The sequence below is a fragment of the Lachancea thermotolerans genome (assembly GCF_000142805.1).
Source record: "Lachancea thermotolerans CBS 6340 chromosome G complete sequence".
NCBI lineage: Eukaryota > Fungi > Ascomycota > Saccharomycetes > Saccharomycetales > Saccharomycetaceae > Lachancea > Lachancea thermotolerans.
In genome coordinates, this window is record NC_013083.1 from 1498909 (window position 1) to 1515803 (window position 16895).

The 16895-nt window shown below is 47.8% G+C and overlaps 7 protein-coding genes across 7 annotated transcripts; 4 read left to right on the top strand and 3 right to left on the bottom strand.

Moving 5' to 3' along the window:
- Window positions 1-1232: 1232 nt before the first annotated feature.
- RME1 (Rme1p) lies at window positions 1233-2690 on the top strand (the record flags this gene model as incomplete). The annotated part of the gene is made up of 1 exon (XM_002555737.1): window positions 1233-2690. The coding sequence occupies one exon, from the start codon at window positions 1233-1235 to the stop codon at window positions 2688-2690; it is 1458 nt and encodes a 485-aa protein (XP_002555783.1).
- A 1700-nt stretch (window positions 2691-4390) lies between these two features.
- Window positions 4391-7927, top strand: KLTH0G17358g (KLTH0G17358p; the record flags this gene model as incomplete). The annotated part of the gene is made up of 1 exon (XM_002555738.1): window positions 4391-7927. The coding sequence occupies one exon, from the start codon at window positions 4391-4393 to the stop codon at window positions 7925-7927; it is 3537 nt and encodes a 1178-aa protein (XP_002555784.1).
- Window positions 7928-9205: 1278 nt separating this feature from the next.
- KLTH0G17380g (transaldolase) lies at window positions 9206-10207 on the top strand (the record flags this gene model as incomplete). Its single annotated transcript, XM_002555739.1, has 1 exon — window positions 9206-10207. The coding sequence occupies one exon, from the start codon at window positions 9206-9208 to the stop codon at window positions 10205-10207; it is 1002 nt and encodes a 333-aa protein (XP_002555785.1).
- A 114-nt stretch (window positions 10208-10321) lies between these two features.
- MTE1 (Mte1p) lies at window positions 10322-11188 on the bottom strand (the record flags this gene model as incomplete). Its single annotated transcript, XM_002555740.1, has 1 exon — window positions 10322-11188. The coding sequence occupies one exon, from the start codon at window positions 11186-11188 to the stop codon at window positions 10322-10324; it is 867 nt and encodes a 288-aa protein (XP_002555786.1).
- A 347-nt stretch (window positions 11189-11535) lies between these two features.
- On the top strand, window positions 11536-12483 carry KLTH0G17424g (zinc finger CCHC domain-containing protein; the record flags this gene model as incomplete). Its single annotated transcript, XM_002555741.1, has 1 exon — window positions 11536-12483. The coding sequence occupies one exon, from the start codon at window positions 11536-11538 to the stop codon at window positions 12481-12483; it is 948 nt and encodes a 315-aa protein (XP_002555787.1).
- Window positions 12484-12950: 467 nt separating this feature from the next.
- Window positions 12951-14213, bottom strand: KLTH0G17446g (dipeptidase; the record flags this gene model as incomplete). Its single annotated transcript, XM_002555742.1, has 1 exon — window positions 12951-14213. One exon carries the CDS (start codon window positions 14211-14213, stop codon window positions 12951-12953), a length of 1263 nt encoding a protein of 420 aa, XP_002555788.1.
- Window positions 14214-14973: 760 nt separating this feature from the next.
- On the bottom strand, window positions 14974-16590 carry BUD8 (Bud8p; the record flags this gene model as incomplete). The annotated part of the gene is made up of 1 exon (XM_002555743.1): window positions 14974-16590. One exon carries the CDS (start codon window positions 16588-16590, stop codon window positions 14974-14976), a length of 1617 nt encoding a protein of 538 aa, XP_002555789.1.
- Window positions 16591-16895: the final 305 nt, after the last annotated feature.

Here is a 16895-nt window from a genome sequence, read left to right on the forward strand (position 1 = left end):
TTCTTCTTCTGAGCTATCCCGGGCTGCGCGCCAAATAATTCCTCGTGCGATTTGCCTCTGATCGCGCACAACTGAAGGTGCGTGCAATTAAGGCGCTGGGACTACGAACTTCGGATCTACGTATGCCGCTGTGCGCTACCCGTGAGACGCGGGCCTCAATGTCTGCGGGCGCGTTCGCACCAGAGCTGCTTCCTCGCGCCGCCCAGGCAGGGCGGCAACATGAAGAGCGAGTTCACCACAATCGTTCCCTCCCTTATGACTGTACACAGACTGCGGGCGCTCCCTGGCTCGCAATTGCGTGATTTTGCCACCCAAGTCCCCTCAGCGGCTACCGGGATCCTCACAAAGGCTAATTGTTGGCCGTTGAAAATGCGCAGTGTATGAGCCGAGTTCGGCAGAAGTCGCAGTGCGCATCGCGTACGAAAAAAGCTGTACACCAGTCGGCCCAAACGTTGTGGCCTTAAGCACATGCCACGGATTTTTTCGTGCAGCCAATCGGCTGTGGTATATGCACAGCCGCTCCTCCGATTTTTTGCACCTGTCGTGATTAGAAAAAGCACAGCGCCCACTATATCCGTTTCCTGCACGTTCTAAGTTATACCACTTTATCTTTCACCTTTCTTTGATTGTCCGCGGCGAAAACCCGCTGCGATTGCTGTTCACTCTATCTGGCGGTTTGAATGTCTAGAAACGCCTCAGAGATGTCCGCACTTTCGCGCGGCGCAGTGCGCCAGCTGTAGCTACCCTACTAAACGGTGCGTGCTCCAGCTGACCCCACATGTGGCTGTAGCTGGTAGAAAAAAAACTGTCGCGCTACTGCCGAGGAAGCTTTCGCGACGGAGGATGTGATACAAAAAAATAGCATCATACAGACATGCATACATGGTGCTGCAGCATAATTGTGGGTAAGATGGAGTACTGCTGCAGCGTAATTGTGTGCGAGATTGAGTACTGCGCACCCCACCTTCTCAAGGCCTTCTGGGTATGAGCCGATCCATGCATGCGTGCGCGTTTCAAGTCACAGCGCGTTAGTCGGGGGGGTGGTTGTACTTGTGAAAATAGACATGGTTACTGCGGAGTCGAACAGGGAGAAAATATGGCAACACTTTGTCTCGGCAACGGGGCTCGCTGGTCGGCAGGTAGTATAAAAGGGACCAAGGTGTACATCTGACGCGAAGGACGAAAGCAAGACATCAATCCCGAAAGATACCTAGGGGTGAGCTTACGCGTCTATGCTAGTCATGTCTCAGCTCGAACCCGCCGCACACGAAGAAATTTTGTATTTCGGGAATTCATGGGAGATGCACAGGCAGCCAGAATGCCTCGAATCGAGCCCATCGCTGGCGGAGTCCGCGCCACGCGAGTCGCTTTGGCCGTTTGACCTGCTGGATCAGGACACGGCCTGCCCACCCACTATGCCCTCGCCTCCGTCGTTGGGACCGCCCTCGGCGGCAGTCCGACAGGCAGTGCCAGCGCGGCCCACGATGGTTAAAGCAAACTCTTTCTCGGAGGGCGTGCACGATTTTGACGACATGTCACACTTCCTGTCCTTCGCGTTCGTGCCGAGCCACGCGTCGTTCCAGCATCAGTACCCGCATCAGCATATGCATTCCTACACGCATCCGCATCCGCAACCACACTCGCAGGCTATCTCGCAGGCTATCCCGCAGCCGCGCCTGCACGCGCATACCCATGTATACCAAGACCAAGACAGCGGCGCTGATAGCGCACCCGACTACCATTTCGAGCCGGTTGTGACTAGACACAGCTTTGCCGGCCACGCTGCTAGTGCGGGTCACATTGCTAGCGCTGGTCACATTGCTAGCACAGGTTACACTGCCAGCGCCGGCCACGCTGCTAGTGCCGGCAACATTGCTAGTGCCGGCCGCGCCGCTACTGCGGAATCCGATTACGAGGGCGTGCCCCTTGCTTGGCAAAGTGCGCCATCACAGACCTTCTTCGAGAGTTTCGCCCCTGAAAGCTTATCGCCGGAAACTCGGATTAGGTCTGCTGAGCCGGACTCAAGTCCGCCTGCCTTGCCATCCTCCGCGCAATCCACGTATTTTTCGGACGCCCCGGCGGACACCGCATCCGAACCCTCCAGTGACTTGCACGACCGCTTCTACCAGGCGTTCAACAACCCGACCCAGCGCCCTACGTCGTCGAAACATGAGTCTGTGTACCAGCAGCTCATCGACGACAACCCTCTAATGGAGGCACTCTCGAAGCGAGTGAAACGCGGATACTACCGGTGCGCACACTGTCCCAAAATGTTCTCCAACGTGCTGGAGTACGCAAAGCACATTGACGAGTTTGAGATCCAGCGCGACTACAAGTGCCCTTTTGTGCTGTGTCCTTGGAAAATTCTCGGACTCCCACGCCGGCCTGAGTTGCGGCGCCACTGCGCAATCCAGCACAAAATGGAGATCCCCAAAGAGCTCAAGTCCACGCTGAAGCTGGGTGAAACGGACTTTCCAATCATGGAATGCACATCCCCTTACTGCGACAAGAAGTTCTACCGCCGCGACTCGTATGCACGCCACGTTGCAATGGTACACGATAAAGCCGACAGCCGCTTCAACAAGCGCCTGGTCAAAGTTCTGGCGGAGTGTCCCTACGAGCAAGATGCGTTTCAGCATCGAGGATACATCATGGGCGAGATGATGAAAACAAAGAAGAAAACTAAGTGATGCCTCCCCGCACCCGCTAGTTGCATGCACGTGTTTCAAGAAAACAAGCGACACTCACACATCAGTTTTATGGTTTAACCCGCGTCGCGAAATTAACTTTTTATAATAGTCAATATTGCTTTTCAATACACAAACTTTAGGCGTTAAGAGTCGCGGGCGCTGTGCGACAAGGGTTCATCGCTCTGCTGTCACTGTCACTAGGCCCCAAAAATGTGCCTTTCTGCTTCTCCTCGAAATTTCATAATCCTTCACAGGGGTATTGGCCGTTTCTCATCGAAACGTGACACAATGCATGTGAAGTGGGCCCGAACGCGCTTTTCGGCGACCAAGCGTGACTCGCGCGCGGCTGCAAAACTTCGAGACGTGGTTTCTGCGGTTTCGCCTCAAACGGCTATTTGCTTGCCTGACGCGAAGGCACTTTGTGCCTGAAGTTTTCGCCGGCATTTATCGCCGATCTTACATAGGCAGGTATTAGCTGGAAATCAGAGACGGGTTCGGTTCAACGGTTAGGTTCAGGGAGCATCACCTGCATCTTGAACAGTCAGATCAAAGTCCATGGTTACGCTTCTTCACGCATGCGAGTGGATCCTCTCTTCACCTAGTGGAAAAAAACGAGCTGTCAGTGCGAAGTAATTAACTACCGCAGCCACCAAGGCCGTCCGCACAGTCGACACAGCAGGCAAAGAAATACGAGCCGACTAAGGCAGTCTGGCTAGACCTTCGAAGGTCTAAAATATACAACTCATTTTGAATAAAGCGCCTGTCGGCAGATCGGCGGTATCCGATGTCGGCCTGTTAGATGTGCTCGTACTCATCTAGCACCTCAACGGACACCTACTGCCAGGAAACAAGACTAGGCCTTGGCTATCTCTCAACTAGAAACAGCCGGCGCGGATCACAAAGCACCATCGCACACCAAAACGCATTTCCCAATCAGCACCCTGCATAACCGAGAGGTCCTCGAGCTAGGCCCTCGAATTGGCACTCAGTTCCTGCAGGGAATACGAGAATGAAATAAAGGGTGAGCCTCGGCAAATAGCCTTAAAGCCTCAAGGCTGTTGCCACCAACTTTTAAAGTTTGGCTTACGGGGCTACTGCAGCGCTAATCGGGCATCTTAGGGCCTCCATGACTTTCACGATACCCCTGAAATCCGCATATCGGTTACTTCTGTGCGTATAGGCAGCAGCGAAAGCCGGGGGTCCATTCCGGACTCCTGCACCTTTTCTGTTCAGTTTTGAGGCGACAAAACCTCGCCCTCTCGGGTAACGTCATAAGCTACAAAAAAAGCGGGAAACATCTTAAATCTCATCGGCCATATCACTTCAGCAAAATTTCGATCCGATGAGGTTTTGAGGCTTCCTACTAGGTGCGCGAACTCTCTGTGTTGATCTTGTTCAAGGGAATAGATGGCGGCGGCTCCAAAGCATTTTCGCGACTAGGCGATGTCCACGAAAGCGTGGTTCGCGCGGCGACCGCGAACCGCGACTAGTCCTTCAAGCCGCGAACAGTAACGCCCGGTCTTTTGGCGTCTCGCGGCTTCGGTGGTTCGCGCTTACACCGTGCTTGAACGTTGAACCCACAATGCCCATCGTGTATGACTTCACATCGTGTCTTATATATAACAAACCCAATCAGCTTCAGAGGATCGTCTTGTTGATTTAGACGCCTTTTGTTTCCTGTCTACAACAGCTTTCCCGCCATGGCTTCTATTGGTAGAGTGCTATACCAGGAGGACTACAGAAAATACAAGATTGTGAAGAGAGAACTTTTAGTGTTCCTAAAAGAGCATCGGCTCGACGCTAGCAGCCCGTCGCTGTTTCTCCTACTATCACACAACACCCATTCAAATGGAACAAATCTTTATTTACCGCTCATGGTTGCCGAGAGATCAGCTGCGCAAAATGCAAGCACTAATTATCGTGTAATTCATCACTTCAAACATCATCAGAATTTCCCCGCAGTAATACAGGATGCCAATGGAAACTCCAATGTTTCAACTAGCATATCAATTTGCTCAACATGCCCCTGGGATCTCGTTGTGCCATTGTTACAGTATCTTCATGCAAGTGCCAGGCCTTCTGGAGATTACTCTCATCTAACTTGTTTGCAGAAACAAAAAAAATTCAATGGCGAAAAGGCGCGAGTCGCTGCCCAAGAATACTTGAATGATCCTAAGTCCTCGAAATCCATTGTCGCCAACAGGTATAGCATTTCTCTTTCTACCCTCAACGACGCGGTCAAGAGATTGAAACGACAACGCGAGGTGAGCGAGGGGCATAACCAGCTTCTAGACTACAAATCAGCGCCAGATCCGTTAAGTCGTAAAAGAGTCGCAAGTGTGGCGCTTTTGAACGTCTTAAATTCGTCGCTTTCTCCATCAAAGAAAAGCAGATTGGTGCCCCATATAAGCTTCAAGTATAATATTCCTGAGCGAACCCTCCGCGACAGGCTCAAAAGCTTTAACCCGAGTGTTTCTAAGGCTGCAGAAGGCGTACGGCGCCGCAAGTTATCACCATCTGCGGAGCAGTTTTTGACAACCTTTTACGCGATTTGTAACGTTCAAAACAGTCAGATCACAGTTCAACAGGCCGATGCAATTTGCGAATTGATGGCTGCTACTACCGATTGCCCTGAAATTAAGTTTTTTGACCATGATTTGGAAGAAAACGGGGCCATAAACCTTCCAAGACTTTTGCGTGAACAGGAGACTCGACTGGGTAGAAATTTTGGCTGGAAGTTTCGTCAGCGGGATGGATTTCATTCATCAAAAGCTCGGCAGATAGATTGCAGTAGGCTTAAAGCTTCTGATGTCAACAATATCGCCATGTGGTTGAGCGAAGACGCCTACAAAATCTTAAGTACGACGCCAGCAGAGCTTGTTTTTAATGCCGACGAAATTGGCTTCGGTCATACAATCAACTCAACCAATAGGCATTCTAGGTACGTCAGCTTTACAAACTCTCAAAAGATGCACGGAAAGGGAGTTGTATACAAAGCAAAAGAGGCAGCGACAAATACAAAGACTTTAACAACAGTCACCGCATGCGTTTCTGCGGCAGGTGAGATTGTTCCTCCAATGGTTACAGCTTCTTCCTCAATTGCAAAGCTGAAAACAGAATGCCACACTTTCAATCCCAGGTTTGAGACGCTAGCTCGGTCAAAGCTACATCCGGGCGTTGGTGAAAATACACTCCTTCTTTTTACTTCTAATGGATGGAACAATTCGAAAGCCTTCTTTGAATACATTAAATGGTTTGATTCTCACACTGAACATCTAGCATTTGACCAGGGAGACAACATGCCGCAAAAACAGCGAGTATTGATAATTGATAATCATTATTCTCATTACTGTAGGCCAGTTTTAGACTATGTGGCGACCAGGAAAATAACATTATTGCTTCTTCCGCCTAACACAACACATGTTCTACAACCACTCGATGTGGGAGTTTTTAGCTGTTTGAAAAAAAAAGTACGCACGCTCGCCACAGAGTGGTGTCCCCACCCTAGTGCTGGCGCTGACGGAAAACCAAGGTATGGTCATTTTGATATCTTGTGCAATTTCATGAACGCATTGAACCATACTTTGTCTTTTGAGTTTGAACAGACCAAAATCTCTCAAGCTTTCGCCACAGCGGGGATATACCCGCCTGAAAAATCATTGTTCAATCCTGCAATAAGGACAGTTATGAAACATTTCGATGCCCATGCTAGGATGAAGGACATCTTCTTGAACTACATTTTACCCACAACCCAATGCAGCAGACCGGAGTCTCGGACCATCACCGGGGCTACTTTTACTCAGACTGAAAACCCTTCCAGTCCAGTGGTTCCACTTATTGGAAGTGAAGCATTCTTTATAGGCGAAGAAGACTTAGAGAGTCTCGATTATCTTGCCGTTAACGCACAAGAGGTTATGCTGGGGACTGCTGGTGGTCAAGAAACTATTGAAGAAAGTGAGTATGATGTTTCAAGTTCACAAGCATCAGATAAGATTGAACTTGCTTGTGCACTAGACGACAAATTCATTTCAAAATTCACGTTCGAGGATGTACTGAAAATGATATCGGACCTCATCGGAGGTGAAGTTGACACAGAGAGCATTTCCTTAGTTCCAAAACTGATGGAACGCTTGGACAAATGCTCTGAACTAGCTTTCGGATCCGGGTCGCATCTAACTATAACCAAGGAACTGTTTCTTGAGCAACAAGCCAACGTGATGGGAATCATAATGTACCTAATCTACTTCGGGGCTTGTTTCCTCGGGGTTCGAGAACAGAATAAAATCGAGGAGGCGCTGCAATGTTTTGATAATAAAGAGACCAGTGTGCGCGCTACCGGGGCTTCTGTAGAGAAGCAAACAACAAGTGTTCTCAGAGACCTGTCGAAGAAGCAATTCTTCAAGCTCTTTCCCAAAATTGCAGGAAGCATAGATCGCGATCTGTCGAAGAAAATTTCCCTAATTCAAAACACGACTCAGGATTCAGAATCCATGAGCGACGAGTTGATCAATGAGCTCGGATTCAGTGTGTGGGAGTTTCTGCAAAAAATGATAAAGAACGAGAACTCTTCCTTGTCCTTACAACCCGAGCAGCTAAGGAACCAACTGCTTTCGAAAGCTTTTAACGCACCCGAGGCGTTGGCTAAAGCTGCCACAGTTCGCAGCCTGTTTGACCACAACGGAAGCATGCCGTTTAGCAAGAAAGATTTGCCTCTTGTGTCGAAAATCGAAAGCATCAGTGCTATCCCGGAAGAGCTCCTGGATCCTTCCGTCTCGGACGAGGAATTCGCGCGCAGGGTTTCAGAGTTGCGGGAGATTGCAGCAGAGGCCATGCGGGACATGACCTACTGGGATGACGAGGAAGAGGACTCTGCGGACTCCATGCTTGGGAGCACACAAACGGAAGATTCCGCACTTGACACTGAGGAAAGGAATAAAAAACACCTGCAAAACTGGTTCTTAGTCTACCACGTCGACAACGTGGTCGGGCGTATCATGAAGGATAGAGAAAACGCCAAGCTTAGGGAGGAGAACCGGATGCATCAGAAAAAAATCCAAGCACTAACCAACGCGATAGCTGAAATGGCGAATGACGTCCGCTACTCCGAGACTCCCGAGACTTTACTTGAGACTCCAGGCCTCCGCTTGGGGACCCCAGACCTTCGTTCGGAGACCCCCGATCCCCGTTTGGAGACTCCGGATCCCTTCTTGGAGACGGAACTCGTTGAGAGCTTCTAGTTTTGCGATCACGTGGCAACTATCTGAACCACTGAATGCGGAGAGCGGGTGCAGTAGCCCGGAGCCGCCGACGAGCTCCGAGTTCTTTGTAACATTAGTGCACATATTATCAAAGTAAAAATAAAATTTAGAGCATATTAGACCAGTACAGCCAGCTCCCACACACAGTGAAGCAAGGTTAAATAAAAGAAGTCTCAGTGGAATTTCATGTTCTGGTTATCACCAAAACGATGATGGAATCCGCTCTATACGGGAAAGAAGTCGAAATGAAATCTGAAATGGTTAATTCAACAGGGTTAAGCTTGATTAAAATGTGTTTATCAATCTTTTAAAGATAAGATGTTTTTCGGGTAGAGAGCATCTAAAAATCAGCCATATATCGATGAGTATGTCATTTCATCAAAATATCACAAAGTTACATGTGATTTTATAAATCTTAGTTAAAAGTCAGAAAGCCCCTTCTATTGATGTATGCATACAGATCGATACGGTTTTAGAATATTCAGCATTTCTATCATTAATGGGCTTAATAAAGAAGCCTAGGGTAAGGATCTCACCTGTATAATTCCCCAAACAATTAACGCTTTAATCTTTGTTGAGCAAAGCTCTGCCAGCATTTGAACATTGCAAGAATAGAAGTTGAAATACAAAAAACACTTTAATCTATGGGGAGAAGTATCATATGTAGCTTATGCGTGTGGCCCACTCAGTACCATTTCATGTAGCTTAGAAGAAAGTCTACAGAGTCACGTGCGAGTTCTTAGTCTCTCGAGAGACACCCATACACCTGACAATGCTGTCCCGTCTCACCAACCTTTTTTTTACCTCACTCGTCGGGACATTTCACTTCTGGCGAAATCCGCGAAACATCGCCAGGAAACAAATCTGGAAACAATCTGGAAACAAGCCGCAACCTGGACACGTGGCGATAGATCCCGTGATATGTCCGATACGGACAAGATGGTGTGGTCACGTGCCATTTTGGTTTTCCAATAACTTCCATCAGCTTCGTAAAGTGCGTTTTCCTTTTTATGTATAGTCACCAAAGACGAGCGAAGGATGACCGACTTGCTTTTCGCGCCCGGTTCTTACGTTATCGAATTTGGGTTTGCGGCCTGGAACTGGCAGACCAGAAAAAAACTAGTATATAAGGGACAAGACCAGTTGTGGAGAGCCAACAACGATCATAAGTCTTTCTTAGCTTAGCTATTCAGGTTGTATTATAGCTCCAAGTTTTAACGAATTCCAAACTTTTAACGACCGTAACGACATATCACAATGGCTCACGTTGACAAGAAACAAAAGCAATCCAACTCTTTGGAACAGTTGAAGGCCACCGGCACTGTTGTGGTTTCCGACACTGGTGACTTCGAGTCCATCGCCAAGTACACTCCACAGGACGCCACCACCAACCCATCGTTGATCCTGGCCGCTGCCCAGCAAAAGGCGTACGCCAAGCTGATCGACACCGCCGTCGCTTACGGTAAGAAGCACGGTAAGACCCTCGAGGAACAGACCGACCAGGCCGTCGACATGCTGCTGGTCGAGTTCGGCAAGGCCATCTTGCAGATCGTTCCTGGCAGAGTCTCCACTGAGGTCGACGCCAGATTGTCTTTCGACAAGGACGCCACCGTGGCCAAGGCCCTCCACATCATCAGCCTGTACGAAGATGCTGGCATCAGCCGTGAGAGAGTCCTGATCAAGATCGCCTCCACCTGGGAGGGTATCCAGGCCGCCAAGGAGCTAGAAGAGAAGCACAACATCCACGTCAACTTGACCCTGTTGTTCTCTTTCTCCCAGGCTGTTGCCGCCGCCGAGGCTAACGTGACCTTGATCTCGCCTTTCGTTGGCAGAATCTTGGATTGGTACAAGAACAACACCAAGGAGGAGTACACTTCCGAGACTGACCCAGGTGTCAAGTCTGTCAAGAAGATCTACAATTACTACAAGAAGCACGGCTACAAGACCATCGTCATGGGTGCTTCTTTCAGAAACGTCGGTGAGATCAAGGCTCTTGCTGGTGTCGACTTCTTGACCATCTCTCCTAAGCTGTTGGAGGATTTGCTGAACTCCCAGGACCCTGTCCCACAAGTCTTGGACCCAGAGACCGCCAAGGCCGACGGCGACGAGAAGGTTTCTTTCATCAACGACGAGAGCGCTTTCAGATTCGACCTAAACGAAGACGCCATGGCTACCGAGAAGCTATCTGAGGGTATTAGAAAGTTCTCTGCGGACATCGTCACCTTGTTCAAGCTGATCGAGGGCAAGATCCAAGCCTAAATACGCAATGGCCCAAAACCATAAGATATTCTCACGACAAATGTAAAATTTACATATCAAATTATTTCCGCTTTTAACGATTCGTGCGTTTTAATGCTTTCCAATAGAGGTTATTCACAATTTGATGGGTTCATGGTAGATCGTAGTTTTCTTTTTGTTGATGCGAAATGTGCTAATATTCCAATGCTGAGCTATAGGCTGCGGATGCGCCTTGCTTAAAGCCAGTTCCGTGCTGAGGCTCGGACCGGGGCTGCTTAAATTTCCTGAGTCCTCGAAGCCAGCTTGTGGCCCAGGGGCGATGACAACGGTCTTCTTCCGCCTTCGTGATGTTCTCTGTTGCAGCTGACCGCACCCCATTTTTGATGCGTCTAGCGCAAGTGAAACCGACTGCTTTTCTACCGGTTCAGCGGTAGTCCTCGTGACGGATTTGCGGAGCAGGGGTTGCTTGAGCTGCTTCTTTGTGGGAGGGGTGTTTATGGAAGCCGCGGTAATTTCCCTCGGGGCCATCCTCGGTCGTCTAAATGGCGTATTGAAACGCAACGCGAGAGTATCCTGATGGCTTGAAGGCTGAGGTGATTCACGTCGCAGTTTGGTATTTTGATTGCTGGGACTGGGCGCAAGCGCGGTTCCGGGGTGAACTTTAATATTATAGGGTGTCAGTCCTTCCCTGGCCAGTGTCCCGATATCTCGATCATATTCACGTTCCAGACAGTCGATTATTACCAGAAACTGGCTAAAAATCTTGTGCTCTTCCTTTCCAAAGAAAGACTCACTCAAAATGCGCTCCAGCCGGCGGACATTTGTCACAAAACCGCTGCCAAGCAGCACGTTGTCATCGACAGTGAACAACTGAAATTTCTTGTTAAGTTCGAAGAACTTCAAACGCCCGTCATGCCAGGTTTTGTGTTTCTTCAAAAGCTGATCCGTATATTGGCAGTAGTACTCTTTGATATGAGATGTTTGGGAAGTTCGACTGAGCATCGCCCAAACTGCATGTCAACTTTGGGGGCGGAACTTGGATTCATGTTCTACTAAGAACTTGATATGACTGTAATCACGGCAATATCAGCTCCGTATATGTTGATATGCTCACTTATGGCGGACTGTTCACATAATGCAGAGCTGGCCTTAAGATTAGAAACCCATTTAACTTCTCTTACTCCTTTTATTCAAATAGCCTTGAATTATCGGGTGAGTGAGTTCCCGTTCCTTCATCATGGATGACTCTTTACTGTAACTACGATATGAATTCTTTGACATAAAAAGTCATCAAGCTCATCTCGAAAAAAACGAACAACATCGAAAGTGCAAAAAAAAACCACCCGACAATGGCGTCTCTGCTATCCGAGTCGGAAACTCAAGACACGTTACCTTTCTTTGAAGATACCGCGCCCTCGTTTGAGTCAAACGAGCGAATTTTAGCGCCTTCCATTGATGAAGTTGACTCAAATCCAGAGGACCTTCGGACTTTGCGAGGCAGTGGCCGCTACTTTGGCGTTGAGGATCCGTCTGATGCTGTACAAAAGGCAGAAATAAAGTGTATCAACTGTTCACAGAGGGGCCACCGCAAGCGCAACTGCCCACATGTGATTTGCTCGTACTGTGGGCTTATGGACGACCATTACTCACAACAGTGCCCTAAAGCCATCAAGTGTGCAAACTGTAATGGAGAGGGCCACTACAGAAGCCAGTGCCCTCACAAATGGAAGCGCGTGAAGTGCGTTCACTGCAACAGCAAGAACCACTCCAGGGATAGGTGCCCCAGTATATGGAGAAGTTACTACTTGTTAGACAGCAATGTCCGCCGTGTGCTACCGGTGCATAAGATTTTCTGCTACAACTGTGGGGGCAAAGGTCACTTCGGGGATGACTGCTGGGAGTACAGGTCGTCAAGAGTTCCCAACGAAGACGGGAGCGCGTTTTCAGGCGAGAACTTGCCCCAGGAACTCAAAGCGGACTACTTTCGTCATCTCGATAATGCCGGAACAGAGTATCGTGACAGCTTTTCTCTATATCCCGAACAAAAGAAGAATTCGCATCAAGCCTCAGGCGGACGAAGGTTCAACGAGGCATACTACGATGAAGAAAGCTCGGGTGCCCGCAGCAAGAAGTCAAAAAAGAGAAAGAGAGACAGTGACAAGAATTACTCTTCAAGCCCCCACAACTCCAATTTTTACCCTCCACCATACCAGAGATCCAAGAGCGTTCCGAAACCTTCTTCGCGAGGCAATGTTCTCCCCACAAAGAAAAACAAAAAATCTGAGTTACGGTACTAAGAATCTTTAAGTACTGGCGAAGCGCATGATGTAGATGGATAGAATTTTTTGGCTATAGGGAATTATAAAAAATCAGTTTCGAAGCAACGCTTTAGCTGGCCTTTGTCGCCTCGCAGCAGTCATGTGCTGACCCCATATTTTGTCCTCATTATCATTTATATCGAGGGCTTGAGAAAACCAAGCGGATTGAATAATCGTTCTGTGACAACGTATCGTTCAAAATTTATGGTTGTAAAGCTCGTGTATGCTCGAAGAAGACAATGAGGCAAGTGTTGCATTAAATAGCAGAGCTTGCTTAATGGGCACAAATCCTTACAGTAGCTCACTTTTAAGAGTGATTTCGATAACAGCATTCTAATTGTCCTAAAAACAGTACTTAACAGTGACTTTATTGAGAGCCATTGTATTTTGACACGTTGGATCTTGCTCAAAGTGCTAATGTTTCGTGTCAGGCATTTTCTCGGGCTTCATTTTTTGGGATCCAAACTTTCATCCGCAAGCTTGACCAGTGACCCGAGATCTAACCACTCAGTGATCTTATCCTGAATCTTTTTAGAGCCAGGGTATAGTTCTGGCATGTCGTCGCGGGCCCATGTTGGGAATTTCCACGCTCTATCCAGCCATTGGGACTCTATTGGCTGTAATCCGCTTTTATCACGGGCAACATTTTCACACTCAGCCCAAACCCTCAGCATATTTAGTCCCATTAATTTTGAAATTTGTTCTTCACTAGCATTGTATTTCTTCCAAACCATCTTGACCAAGTCAGGGTACTTGGACACGTCCTCTAGTCCTTGAGGGCTATTTGGAATACCATCAAAATCTGAACCGAATCCAACGTGATCCCACCCGATCAAATCAATCACGTATGATATATGGTCGACAGCATCCTGTATATTAGCCATACTACCATTGGCAGCATCTGCGCGGCCGGAAGTTATAAAGAGAGGGCAGAAGTTGATGTTTATGACCCCACCATTCTCTTTGAGCTTAAGCAAGACATCATCTCGCACATTTCTTTCATGTGCGGTAAGCTTGTATACTGATGAATGTGAGAAGATTACAGGCGCCTCGGATACATTTAGGACATCGACCATAGTTTGGTAACTAACATGAGACAAGTCCACCATCATACCTAACCTGTTCATCTCCTTAACACAATCAACACCATAAGAAGTTAGCCCGAAGTCCTTGTCCCTGTATGGAATCGAACTTGCTGCCATGGCAAACGGATTGTCGCAGTTGTGTGTCAGCGTAATATATCTGACACCAAGTTCGTAATACATTCTAACAACTGCCAGAGATAAATCACATTGGTGTAAACCTTCGACTCCCAGTGTCACGCTTATTTTGCCGTCTTTCTGAAAAGACTCCAACGCGTCTCTGCTTGTGCCAACAAACTTCAGATCTTGACGGTATTTGGCCACGAGTCTCTTCGTGACGTCGATCTGCTCCAAAGTATCGCGCACTGCACTATTAAGCCTACTGAAGTCCGTATACAGCATGTCGCCGTCGTCTTTGCATTCGATGTAGACACTAAAGAACTGGATACCGATTCGCCCTTTTTTTAGGCTTGGCAGGTCAGTCATGCTAGTTAGATGCGAATTGAAGTCAAGCTCATTGATCTGGTTGTGCAGCTGTATTCTGCACAAATACGGGAAATCGTTGTGCGCGTCAACAATTGGCACTCTCGAAGTTAACGCTTCGAACCTCTCATCAAAAGCTTCCATTGCAGAATTGCTCTCGAGATTACAGAGAGACGATCGGTAAATCTTCGCGATTTACCTTTGAATGCCTTTTTTTATAAATGATTTCCCATGTTACCTGAATATTGGCACTTCTCCGTATTATATATTACGCGCTGGTTACGGAACTATTGTCTTGATATCTCTATATCTTGGCTTTTCTTATCGCTCAACAATAGAAGCAGAAATCCCGACGGAACGATCGGCGTTAGTCATATTAGACGATACCGGTGCCTTATTCAACGTCCAGTTGACGTGGTTGGAGTTACTCGCCTCTGCATCCTAGAAATAACATATTCCTTTACTGTCTGGTTTATCTATGAGCAGGTGTAGCATTATGTTCGGAAAACCAGACACCTTCTACTTATCAATAAGGTTATGCATTAATATTATATGGCTTTTGTTGTACATTAAGAATTCTACCGGGCTTTCAGCCCGAAAGGCTTCTTGCGTCTCAGTAGCATGCGATACATCTGAGGATTTTTATTCGATGCGTTTGTTAGACGAGAGGCAGCAAGTGCGCTTGATAAGAGTTAAACATACGGAATGCGCAGTGTTCGAGATTTTTGGTCGAAATCGTTGTTCACTGATACCTTCCCATAGACTTCTCAAGATTTTGTTCAGGCAAGCAGGATCACTGTAGCCTCTCTTTTCTCAAGCTTTAAAGAACATGGATGCCGAGGTTAAATGTCGCCTTTCTGGCCCGTAATCGTAAACGTGTTTTCGGGCGTAATTGAGCCAAAAGTCACTCTCTTGAGAGTCCCACGCCGAATCCAACCCCTATGCATGCAATTATAGCAAGGACCTCAACCGTGCCTATCAGTAGGCAGGTCCTCCGAAACCAGTGAAGATTCACGTCCCACACGAAACCTGCAAATAGGCCCTCTCTGTGCTCTCTATTCATTATCAATCTCATAAGCTTGTCATCAGGAAGCGCATTACGGGGGTTCAAACCTGTAATAAAGTATGCCGGAGGCGCCACCGCGCAGAACAGTAAAAATACTATAATCCTTGGGATGCTGAAAATCTCGGCGAATTTTCCTAGATTTGAGTCTCGCGAGGAGACAGAGGAGGATTCGACAAATTGCGAGTAAAGAACATCTTTTTCAACCTCTTTCTCGTCTAAGATATCGCGGTAGCGGTATATTGGCCCAAGTTGATCTTCTTGATCTCGATATGGCGCCTTTGGAGGTTGCCGAGGTTGCGAAGTATCAGCCGTAGAATTGCCCTGGACTTTAGGCTGCGCTGATGATTTTGATCCATTACTGCTTCCAGAGATCTGCCGCAGTGCCGGTATGGCTGGTGATATGATCTTTTTCGGTACTCCGCTTCGCCTTTTCTTTGAACTGGGTGCCACCAAAATTGATGCCAGGAGCGACGGATTTTGAGGACCTTTGCGCGATCTTCGTGTTTGAGAAAAGCGGGAATTTTGGCTACTGACCTGACTTCTGAGAGAGCCTTGCGAGGCCCGTGTGGTAACGGCTCGAGAATGCGGAGGTGTGAATTTGTGTTCGATGAGCCTTGCTGGCTGCTGCGATTTCGCTTCCTGCTTAAAAAGCTTGACCGCCTCCTCAATAGAGGGCTTTGAATGCTTTTCGTACTCTGAACTCTCGGCTTCACCCTCCTCTATAATTTTATTCTGTGTTTGATATTCGCGAGGCTCGACTGTCACACCATTGTTGTCGCCCTCCGAAAGAACAGCTGACGATCTTGCATCTGGCTTCTCCAACTCTGAGAACCTTCGAATGCTACTTGCATCTAGCACTGAAGTTGATATGGTTTTCTTGCTGTCCCTGTCTTTTTGGAGGGGTACATGTTTGATTGGCCTCAGAGGCAGCCCTTCCTCGGAATCCTCAACTTGCTTGTCCTGCAAGCTGTTGTTAAGTATATTATATGTCGCAGCATTCAAAGATGTCTTCCTAGAGTCCATCAAAACATTGGTGTTAACTGTATCAGAACTGAGGTTCTTGAGCTCTGGCAGACGGGGCGCGTTGAAGCTGTGGAGTTTAAGGCTTGAATTGTCCTGGAACACAGGGTCATGCAGATCTCGGTAACTTTTTTTGATCGCGAGAGTTCTGTTCTTGCTCTCGCTAACGCCAGTACGTTCTTCTAAAGAAGAGTGTTTGGATGAAGTTGCATCATTACTTCCTGAACTATCTGAGTTGTTTCCCAATTCTGACAATCTGGTATAATCTATATAGACGCTGATAGAAGGCGCCCCAGAGTCACTCGACGGCTCAAATGTTTCTTTGAAATAAGAATCTGGCTTTTTAGGATGGCTTCTTTCAGAAAGCCAAACATTACCACCAGTTGAGCCTGATGACCCACTTGTATCTGCGCTGGAATCTTTGTTCTCAGACATTCACTGCAGCAACCAGCGACTTCCTTAAGCCCTCCAAATGTTATCTCAGACCCAGGTATCTTGCAAGGATTGTATCGGCAGCTTGGGAAGCAATGGCTGTGATGTGTTATTGAATTGGAAGATTTGATCCAACGTGGTTTTTTCTTTAAAACTCGTCTTTGACACTTGCTAAAGGTGTCTATTATACGCCTCTGAATACCTGCAAGGAATATTCAGTCGGTGCAGTGCTTGTGCTCGCCTCTATGCTCGCTTTGCCGTGTTTGGCTTTACAAGTCGTATGCTTGCCCAGGATATTCCTTCCCAAT